Source organism: Notolepis coatsorum (assembly GCF_963971535.1).
Source record: "Notolepis coatsorum genome assembly, chromosome: 2".
NCBI classification, from domain to species: Eukaryota; Metazoa; Chordata; class Actinopteri; order Aulopiformes; family Paralepididae; genus Notolepis; species Notolepis coatsorum.
Genome location: NC_140166.1, coordinates 33,563,119 through 33,574,280, shown reverse-complemented (window position 1 = coordinate 33,574,280; position 11,162 = coordinate 33,563,119). Strand labels below are relative to the sequence as shown.

The following is an 11,162-nucleotide window of genomic DNA, read 5'->3' as shown; positions in this document are numbered from 1 at the left end:
TACTGTGACAAATTCGACAATACAAACTTCCATACAAAATAATTTTATTTATAAACGGAAAAAACAGCCAAGAAGTCATTATAAAACGTGTACAAAACATTGGCCATTTATATACATAACCTACCAAATCCCGTCTGTGCATCTACTACAATCGTACAGACCTCTAAAGTCAAACTCTAGCAGGGACCATGGAGAGGTTCCAGGAAGGTAATGTCTAGATGCCATAGCCAGGAAGGACGTTTGCGCTTGTATTCTTATATATATATAATTATATAATTATTTCTAGATGGTGCAAGTGGTTATGGTTTAGGTATGGTGCAGCTAGATCAAAAATGGCAATTCCCATGGAAACGTTCTTCTGGGCTATGGGATCTATAACACTACTAGGATGTCAAAATGAATAGTTTAATTTCTTAATAATTTAAAGTTCCTAGAAGTCATCACATTGTGAGGATGAATAATGAATTGTCATAAGTTTCACTCTCTCCACTGTTATGTCCCCATCTACAGTATTCTATACTAAATCATATCCAACAACGGATCATCTTCTCAGATGGGGGGCTACCTGGGTCATATTATCAGATATTATCAGTCTGTGCATAGCATGAGGGCCCTGACATGAATACTTGTTTCACCCACTGGCCTATACATTTGTTTTCACCAAGGCCTCAGCATGTTACACTGTTCTTACTGGTGCAAAGGACATATCTTTGGCTGTCTGTGAAAATTTCTTAGCATGTGTCATTGTGTTCCATCACGCATGTCGTTGCACCGTGTATCGTCTAGTTGTCTAGTCCAGCGGTTCTCAAACTACGGGTCGTGACCCAAAGTAGGGTCATGGGTAGGTGACAGTGGGGTCATGTATTGGCTTTTTTCTTTTTATTATTATGTTCTGGCAACATATTTTGGTTAAATATGCCTTGTTTTTATAAATGTCTATTGATAACAGTGCTGTAATAAAATGTTCTAATAAATATGCATGATCAAGTTCAACAACGTGTGCTTTTATTTTGATATTATTTAATTCCACGTTGAAATTACACGATACATTAAGTGTGGGGTCACCAAAAAAAATCCTAAATAAAATGGGGTCATGGTATAAAAAAGTTTGAGAACCCCTGGTCTAGTCGTCTATCCAGCGAAAGGGTTGGCGTGAAGAGTCACGTCCTTTATCCGAGTCTCAGTCAGGGGACGGAACGTCTTCTCATTGACGGGCAGCTTCTCCAGTTCGTCCAGGGCTTCCAAGCCATCGATGATCCTACGTGGTGAAAGAGAGGATAATAGTTTTAGTCAAGTGGGTACAATTGATTTGAGGTCATGACTCGTGTCCTAACACAGTTATTCTGCTCGCACAGTCTGGTTCAGTACTCCAGTCCTTTTCTCTCTAACTCACTATTGAGAGCAGAGCCTACGCTGCAGAGTCGGAGGGAGGTCTGTCTGTCTGTCTGTCTGTCTGTCTGTGGGGCCGCCACAGTCTAGGTAATTAATGGGAAACACTGTAGTTAGTTAGTTAGTCAGTCTGTGTTTTCCCTTTCGTTTGGTATCTGAATCTCCATACTAAAGAGCACCTCCTGTTCCTCCTGAGCTCAGTTTCATATTTTTTCTAGGTAGAGTAAAGCGTTTAAGTAAATAAATAATTAGTTACTTAGTTTTCACCTCTGCTCATACACAAACACTGACATAATGCAGACATGTTTCGCTGGCTTATTAGTTCACATACTTTCCGAACACTGTGTACTTCATGTCCAGATGTGGCTGCTTGGCGTAGGTAAAGAAAAACTGAGAGGCGTTGGTGTTGGGGCCGTTGTTCGCCATCGAAACCACTCCTCTTACATTATGCTGCAAAAAGAAAGAGTTAAGAACACAGAAGTGAGGTGGTGGCAACGTCAAACACAAAAACACATTGTTGCTTCACAGCAAGAAGGTTGTGGGTTCGACATTGAAGGGGGGGGGGGGGGCTGTTTCTGTGTGGAGTTTGCATTTTCTCCTGTGTTTGCATGAGTTTCCTTCAGGCAGTGGGTTTGCCACGGGGCCTCTACCTCTTCTCAGGCCACCCCTTAAAATCACCAGTACCCCCGGGTACTCTGGTTCGTTTGCTCCCACACCAAAAGACATGTATGCTAGGCACTTATGCCCTTGCCCTTGCCCAAGGTACTGGCATTCCAACTGGAGTTGGTCCCCGGGTGCATGTCTGTGGCTGCCCTAAATGGTTAGCATAGGTAAAATAGTATAACTTCACTTAAAAGGAGGTGTAAGTGGTATTTTCTTTTTAAAATATGTGTTAAATAGCTCTACATTATGACAGCCATTAATGATATAGTGTTTGGTGAGTAACGTGGGTCTCTGCAGTAAACAGAAAATACATTTCCTGGTATCGCTTCCCACTTTATCCAATCAGGAAAGAGAATGCTAGATATTTGCCAAGCCAAATTAGCTTACTGCACTGGTAGAATATTTTACTTGTTTCATAGACACATTTGGTCTATTCAATCTCTAGAAAGACAAAACACATGCCAGCAAAAACAGGGTTTCACAGCAAAAAATACTGGTTGAAAAGGCTCCAGCGTGAAGTCACCCTTGACTGATCAGGTTTTAGAGAACCTTACCTTGGTAACTCCATCTCAAGGAGGTACTCACTTTTAAGTGTTCACTGAACTCATCTTCAAACTTGCGCCCCCATATACTCGTTCCTCCTTTTCCCGTCCCTGGATCGTTTTATCAAGGTCAGGGAACATGTCAAAGATATGGTAAACAGAAATCAAGGATATGAATTTAGTTTAAATGTAGTACTGAAGTTGGAATGAATGGCAGAAGAGAGAAATAGCAGCACCATACCGGTGGGGTCTCCAGTTTGAACCATGAAGCCTTTGATGTTTCGATGGAAGACGGAGCCATTGTAAAACCCACTGGCGCACAAGGCAAGGAAGTTCTATGGATAAAACCAGATGTGTTATCAAGGCCTATAATTAATACCCAGAAAAAAATATTCACAAGCCATTGACAAATAATATACAGGATGCGTTTGGATCAGTCCAGTACGACAAGCCAAAAACGGTGTCCAATTATTGGATGTTATAAGAGAACGTATACAGTTAGCCACTACCCACCTGAAGGTGAATCCCTACCCACCTTCAAAACCGCTCTCAAAGAGCACCTACGGGAGGCTGCAATTCGAAACTGGCCTATGTAAATGTCCAAACCCCCCCCCCCTCCCTATGCATGCACCTTGCATCCCCCTTAGATTCTTATATCTGTATGTTGTGTATGTCATAAATGTCTCCTCCAATGTACATTTTATACGTCAAATGTATATACTATCTTTTCTGGACTCTTTTTATATCACAAACAGTACTGTATTTGCAAATCTGGTATGTCATAAATGTATAGATGTAGCAGTACTGTCTATCTGTATGCCGTGTGTGTCATATGTTATGATGAATTGAAAATGGGGGACCCTGATGTAAACAAGACGAAAGTCTTTCTCTGGTCTGCATTCCCTTAACAATTGTATGTATTGAGCTGTACTGTACCCATTCTGCAATCTGTTAATAAAGTTTTCAATCAATCAATCAATCAATCAATCATGCCATTATGAATTGAAAATGTGGGACCCTGATGTAAACAAGACAAACGTCTTTCTCTGGTCTGCATCCCCTTAACAATTGTGTGTATTGAGCTGTACTGTACCCATTCTGCAATGTGTACAATTTTCAATCAATCAATCAGCCTGTAATTACAACCAATTCCTTATTTAAATCAAACAAATTGTATCCCTTTCGATCACCTCACCTCACAACTCCTCGGGGTGCGTTCACAGAACAACTCGATTTTAATGTCCCCCAGGTCTGTGTGAAGAGTAACAGCCTGAAAAAAGCATATTACAGTCAAGAGAAAATAATGACCATTCATTCATCACTCACCGACAACGATGACTGCCTCAACTTAACGTTAGCGGCATGTAATGCATGTCCCTGGCTAAAATGTTAGCTCCGCCAACACATGTAACGTTACATTTATCAAGTTATTTCATCAAATTCTGATGTAACATAGGTATTAGTACGTAATTGAATCTATATAATTGATAAAGTGGAGGACTTCATACCATTTTCGTCCAATTTGCGTGTTTGCATATAATAACTTAATTGTTGTGGTTTTTTGCGCCTCGGCGACCGGGTGTGTATCAGAGAAACACGTCCGACCAGATACAACTACCCAATGTTTGGTTTCCGCATAGAAAGTTAATCTAATACAGGTAACGTTAGGGTAATGTACGGTAATTTAGCTACTTGTGTGGCCCATGTTTAAATAACCAATGTAAAGCTAATTATTAGAATTAAAATAATGTAATTATGTATATTTATTATTTAGGTATTACTTTCTTGTATTATCATCACTATTGATTTTCGTATTTCATGCAGTGGGAGTTTGATTGATTGATTGATTGATTGATTGATTGATTGATTGATTGATTGATTGATTGATTGATTGATTGAACACTTTATTAACAGATTGCGGAATGGGTACAGTACAGTACAGCTCAATACATACAATTGTTAAGGGGATGCAGACCAGAGAAAGACTTTCGTCTTGTTTACATCAGGGTCCCCCATTTTCAATTCATCATAATATGACATACACGACATACAGATAGACAGTAGGCCTACTGCTACATCTATACATTTATGACATACCAGATTTGCAAATACAGTACTGTTTGTGATACAAAAAGAGTCCAGAAAAGAGATAATACATTATAAAAAAATACATTTGACGTAGAAACTGTACATTGGAGGAGGTTGGGTAGGTGGGGTGGGGTTGAGTGGGTGGGGGGGGGACTGTACATTGGAGGTGGTTGGGTGGGTGGGGTGGGGGGGAGGGGTTGGTGGGTGGGGGACTGTTGACAGAGTCACTTATGGGGCAACAATAAGTTGGTCATGACGACAAGGTCTTCTCACTTAGCCATTAACCGGCGTGGTTTATTATCACATTGCATACTAGCAGTACATGATACCTTCTCTCAGTTTGAGGTAGATGGGAAAGAGACAGAGGGGGAGTTAACATCTCCTTTTATACCTCTTACCCGGCGCCAGCATTAATAGCTCCGCCTATAGCGCCCTCTTGTGGAAACAGTTATACAGTTACATGCAATCGTATACATCACATAACTTTAACACCCCCACTTACGGCTGTCTTGTATACTGTACAACTTTTCAAAAACAATTCTTCAAAGAAAATAATACAGTTTAGAGCATCAAAAAGAATATGGCAGTCAATACTACATAACAGTCAATATTTACACACCAAACATGACCTCTGCAAATCTTCTCAATTTCAGTTTGGAAACAGGCTTCGTCATAGCGTCTGCTACCATGTCGTCTGTCGGACAATAAATCAGTGTCATCCTTTCTTCCCTGATGACAGATCTGATGAAATGATATTTTATATCCACATGTTTACACCTCTGTCGGCACACAGGGTTTGTAGCAATCGCAATGGTTCCCTGGTTGTCTTCATAAACAACAGTTTTCTTATATACATAGGTATCCATTCCTTCGAGCAGTTGTTCTAGATAAATACATTCCTGTATTGTCATAGCTAGAGCCATGTATTCGGCTTCACAAGTTGATAGTGCCACTGTGGGCTGCTTCTTTGTATTCCACGAAACCAGTGAGCTGTTTGTGTTCAAACTCACACAATACCCTGTGGTACTTCTTCTGTCTGTGGTGTCTGCCGCCCAGTCTGCATCACTGTAGGCTTTAAGCCCTAAGCCCTCGCTGCTCTTTCTGAAACAACGCTGTTTATCTGCTGTACCTTTGAGATAACGAAAAACATGTTTTGCTGTAATCCAGTGCTCCTCTGTGGGGTCAGCAAAATGCTGTGACAATTTACTCACTACAAAACATAGGTCAGGGCGAGTACATGTTGTCAAATAAATGAGGCTACCTACAGCTTCTCTGTACATTTTTACATCTGTCAATTTATGAGCATCCTCTTGGTAGTCTAGTTTTTGATCACATGGTGTTTCCCTTGTTCTACATTCTTGCATGTCAAAACGTTTCAGGATCTTTTCCACATATCTCTTCTGGGATATTTTTACACAACTGGCAGACTGTTCGAAGTCCATGCCTAGAAAATGCTTTAACCTGCCTAGGTCTCTAGTGTTGTCTGCTGCGATGATCAAATCATCCGCTTCTGTATTTAAACGTAGAATCCACTTCTGTATTTAAACATAGAATCCACTCATTCTGTATTTAAACATGGAGTACCCTCCTTCTGTATTTAAACATGTAGCCACCCTCCTTCCGTATTTAAACATTTAGCTACGAACCTGGCTTTGTACTTGTCGTGGCCTTCAATACCCTCCTTGATTGAGTACACCCATTTTCCTCCCACTGTCTGTCTGCCCTCTGGTAACTTGGTTAGAGTAAAGGTGTCCTCTAGGGACCTCATCTCCTCATCCATTGCTCTCTCCCATTTACTTGATTCAGGGGGACACTATGGCCTCTTTAAAGGTCTGAGGTACTCCACTTACTACTCTGTAGCAGTAATCAATGCTGGTAAGTGTACTGTCATCCTCGTCACTTTCTCCCCGGGCATAGTCTGTCAGATACTTTGGGGGTTTGTGTTCCTGTGAGGGATACCTCCCACTGCTTGGGGCATGTGACATCACCCTCGGGTGCTCCTCGTCATCGTCCTCTGGGGGTTGCTGACTGTCTGTCTGCACGACTGTGCTAAGTACAGTAGGCTGAGGTGTCTCTGTTTCTTCACACCTTACTCTGGAGTCCAGCTCTGGCTCCTCTGTCTGTGTCTCGTTCTCACATGTTGTCTTTGTGACAAATTTGACTAGCCTGTGTTTCTGCACTTTCCCTTTACCAGGATAATAGACTAGGAAAGCGGGGCTTCCTTTGTCGTGCCCTACAAAGAGTCCTTTTTCACATCTGGACTCAAGCTTTCCTCTGTTCTGCTGGTAAGCATAACACACTGATCCAAATGTGCACATTCTAGCTATATTACATTTCTTTCCTGTCAGTACTGTATACGGGGTGGTGCCCGTGTGCTTATTAAAGCACCTGTTTCTGGTGTAAGCGGCTTCTTGTACCGCATAATGCCATAGGCTCTTAGGTAAGTTACCAGCTATTAGCTTACACCTAGCCATTTCGAAAAGAGTACGTCCTTCCCTCTCTGCCACTCCGTTCTGGTGTGGGGAGTACGGACATGACGTCTCGTGTCTTATCTTGTTCCTTCTCAACAGTGATTGGAACTCTCTATTTGTGAACTCGGTTCCGTTGTCGGACCTCAAGCATCTTATGTTAATAATAATAATACATCTATCTTATATAGCGCTTTTCCAGGTGCTCAAATACGCTTTACATGGGCAGGAGAGACAAACTATGGCAAAACAAAAAACAGAACAAAACAGAACAAAAATAATACATGACAAAATAAAATAAAACCGACAGAATTAGAGGTCAAAAGCAAGATTGAAAAGGTGAGTTTTGAGGGCTGATTTAAAAGATGTCAGGGTGTTTGCATCACGGATATGGCTGGAGAGGGCATTCCAGAGGGAGGGGGCAGCAGCAGCAAAGGCCCTGTCGCCCCAGGTCCGGAGCTTGGTCGTGGGAGGTGTTAGGAGGTTGGCATCTGCAGACCTAAGGCGACGGGTGGGCGTGTGACGGTGGAGGAGGTCGGACAGGTACGGAGGGGCAAGGTTGTTGAGGGCTTTAAATGTGATGAGTAGTATTTTAAAATGTATCCTGTATTTGATTGGAAGCCAGTGGAGGTCGTGGAGGACAGGGGTGATGTGATCAGAGCGACGGGTGGAGGTGAGCATGCGGGCAGCAGAGTTTTGGACATATTGGAGTTTATTGAGAATAGTGTTTGGTGAGCCGTAGAGGATGCTGTTGCAGTAATCTAGTCTTGATGATATGAATGCATGAACCAGTGTTTCAGCAGCGGAGAGTGATAGGGAGGGGCGAAGACGAGCAATGTTCCGGAGGTGATAGAAGGCCGATTTGGTTATGTGGTTCACATGGGGGAGGAAAGAAAGGGGGGAGTCCAGGATGATGCCAAGGTTACGGACGTGAGTGGAGGGGGTGACAATGGTACCACCAGTATTTAGGGTGAAATCCTGGGTGTGGCTGGTGAGGGATTTTGGACCGATGATGATTTCTGATTTATTGCAGTTTAATTTGAGAAAGTTATTTTGCATCCATGTTTTGATGTCTGTGAGGCAGGTGGTGAGGGTGGAGAGAGTGGCTGGAGTGATAGTCTTGGTGGAGAGGTAGAGCTGAGGGGCTACGTCTGCCAGGAATTTCTCCGTGGCCTGGAGTGTGTCACTCTTTGCTTTGAGAAAGTAAGTAAGTAAGTAAGTAAGTAAGTAAGTAAGTAAGTAAGTAAGTAAGTAAGTAAGTAAGTAAGTAAGTAAGTAAGTAAGTAAGTAAGTAAGTAAGTAAGTAAGTAAGTAAGTAAGTAAGTAAGTAAGTAAGTAAGTAAGTAAGTAAGTAAGTAAGTAAGTAAGTAAGTAAGTAAGTAAGTAAGTAAGTAAGTAAGTCATTTGCTGACCAGTTTGGGAGAACAGGTCCGCACAAACATGTCCGTTCAGTAGCAACCGGAAGTAGGAAATGCACTAAACCAATGCACTTGTACAGTAGGTAGCAATGTTAGCTCTTATAACGTTAGTGTAGTTACATTTTTATTAGTGGTCAGAGTTGGGTCCATAAGGCTTATCCAAGCCCCATGGATCCATCAGTGGTCGCGTATTGTATGCGTATGTACCCGTTCCCTCATCTAAAGAGTTGGGTCCATAGGGCTTATCCAAGCCCTACGGATCCATCAGTGGTCGCGTATTGTGTGCGTATGTACCCGTTCCCTCATCTAAAGAGTTGGGTCCACAAGGCTTATCCAAGCCTCATGGATACATCAGGCTTTTCCAAGCCATAGCGTCTTTGTGTTATGTCTCATAAGATAACGTTAGCCAGTTAGGAATTAGGAAATGCACTAAACCAATGCACTTGTACTTGTTTAGCAGCAACTGGAAGTAGGAAGTGCACTAGACCAATAACTAGTAGGTAGCAACGTTAGCTCTCATAACGTGCACTAAACCAATGCTAAACCAATATCTAGTAGGTAGCAACGTTAGCTCTCATAACGTGCACTAAACCAATGCACTTGTACTTGTTTAGCAGCAACCGGAAGTAGGAAGTGCACTAAACCAATGCACTTGTACAGTACGTAGCAGCGTTGGCTCTCATAACGTCAGTTAGCCAGCAGCTCCGGGTACAGCAGGTAGCAACGTTAGCTCTCATAACATTAGCCAGTTAGCAGCTCCGGGTACTAAAAATAAAGCATCACATTAATAAGACAACAGTAATAAAAGTACGGCAATAGGCAAAGTACAGTAAAATAACATTTCAGTAAAAGATCAATACATAAAAAAATATAAACATAATAATAAAAACATTTCAATAAGATACTCGCTTTCCCTAAGGCATGACTATTTGTAAGCTAGACTGTATAGGTACGTTTTTAATTTTCCTTTAAAAATGTGTATGGAGCTGGCATTTCTGATGTGTGTTGGTAGTGTGTTCCATAGTTTTGGGGCATAGTTGGCAAATGCCATACTTCCTATCCTCTTTTGGTTTCTGGGTGTGTCTAGTAAACCTGTAGTGGATGACCGTAGCGTTCTTGAGGGCAGATAACTAACTAGGGAATTTGCTATGTATTTTGGGCCTTGCTCATTAAGAGCTTTATATGTCAGGAAAAGGACCTTAAAATCAATTCTATGAGTTATTGGAAGCCAGTGCAGAGTGGCTAGGACTGGAGTGATATGTTCTCTTCTCTTTGTATGAGTTAGTAATCGAGCTGCAGAGTTTTGGATAAGCTGAAGCTTCCCAATGGTTGCTTTGGGAAGACCAGTGAACAGTGCATTACAATAGTCAAGCCGGCTTGAGACAAAAGCATGAATCAGTGTCTCTGCATCCTTTTTATTTACGAAAGGTCTTACTTTCGCTATGTTTCTTAGGTGGAAGAATGACGTTTTCATGGCCTTATTAATATGAGACTTAAAGGTCAGGTCTGAGTCCAACATGACACGTAGGCTTGTAACCTCAGTTTTTACATAGGATGACAGACTCCCCAGGTTTTCACACAGCACTTCCCTTTTCGCTTTTGGGCCGATCAATAGGATTTCGGTCTTGCTTTCGTTTAATTTTAAGAAGTTATTGTTCATCCACTTGTTTATTGCTAACAGACAGTTTGTAATGGACTGTATGGCTGTAGTGTTATTTGGTTCTGCGTAAACAAACACTGCCCCTGTAGACACATCTGTAAAAGACTGTACATATCTAAAGCCTCCTATGGACTCGTTGCTTACTGGACCGGCTATATCTGTGTTAACTAGCGCAAGTGGTACCTTTACTTTTTCTGTGGGATTTCTGTTTCTCGATTGAGTGAACTTCCCCTTTATGCACACTACACATTCTTTGTCAGGTCTACGCTTTTCACCTTTAATGTGCATGCCTTCTGTCACTGCTTGCAGTTTCAGTAAATCCTCGTAATTACAATGACCCATGATCTCATGCCATGTCTGAATATCGTGACTGACAGTCAAATTACACATATCATTATTACTACACTTGTCGTTGTCATTACACACTGTTTGTAGATAATACATTCTCTTGTACACCTCTATGTTAAATCACGCACCGTCAGGCTCTACAAGAACATTTTTACCTTCATTGAAGAACACTTTGGCACCGTTCGCAGTAGCAGATTTGACAGAGAATAGTTCTTGTGGGAACGAGGGTATGTAGAGAGCGTTCTTTAACGTCACTGTACACCGGCGCCCCTCACTGTCTACGAGGCATACCTGTGCGTCTCCTCTCCCTTGGGCCAACCTGTAGGTGCGCTTCCCATCTGCCAGCTCCATGCTGTGTCTCTCCGGGTCGAAGGTGTTGTCAAAGTTCTTGAATCGATTCCTGTCGTTGATGATGTGGGATGACGCACCTGTGTCCATGATCAGTCCCTTCCTTTGGGACTGCTGCAGCTGCGTTGGCTGCGTGACGTACGCCATCTGCGCCCCGAAGATGAAGTCCTCTTGTCCCGCTACTCTCCGGGCGCCGTCTCGACTCGTCTTATGTCCACCGTTGTCGCCATCTTGTCCA

At 42.2% G+C, this 11,162-nt stretch overlaps 1 protein-coding gene across 1 annotated transcript; it reads right to left on the bottom strand.

Annotated features, from left to right (window-relative positions):
* Positions 1-33: 33 nt before the first annotated feature.
* ppil3 (peptidylprolyl isomerase (cyclophilin)-like 3) lies at positions 34-4,194 on the bottom strand. The gene is made up of 6 exons (XM_084307730.1): positions 4,103-4,194; positions 3,790-3,864; positions 2,836-2,929; positions 2,638-2,705; positions 1,721-1,839; positions 34-1,258 (listed from the first exon to the last, which is right to left on the bottom strand). The coding sequence occupies exons 1-6, from the start codon at positions 4,103-4,105 to the stop codon at positions 1,132-1,134; spliced, it is 486 nt and encodes a 161-aa protein (XP_084163856.1). The 5' UTR covers positions 4,106-4,194; the 3' UTR covers positions 34-1,131.
* Positions 4,195-11,162: the final 6,968 nt, after the last annotated feature.

Excerpts from the sequence above, each read along its gene's own strand:
- ppil3 (XM_084307730.1), bottom strand. Across the intron at positions 2,930-3,789 it reads GCACCCCGAGGAGTTGTGAG|AACTTCCTTGCCTTGTGCGC; the intron begins GTGAGGTGATCG and ends TTTTATCCATAG. Across the intron at positions 2,706-2,835 it reads TCAAACTGGAGACCCCACCG|GGACGGGAAAAGGAGGAACG; the intron begins GTATGGTGCTGC and ends AAAACGATCCAG.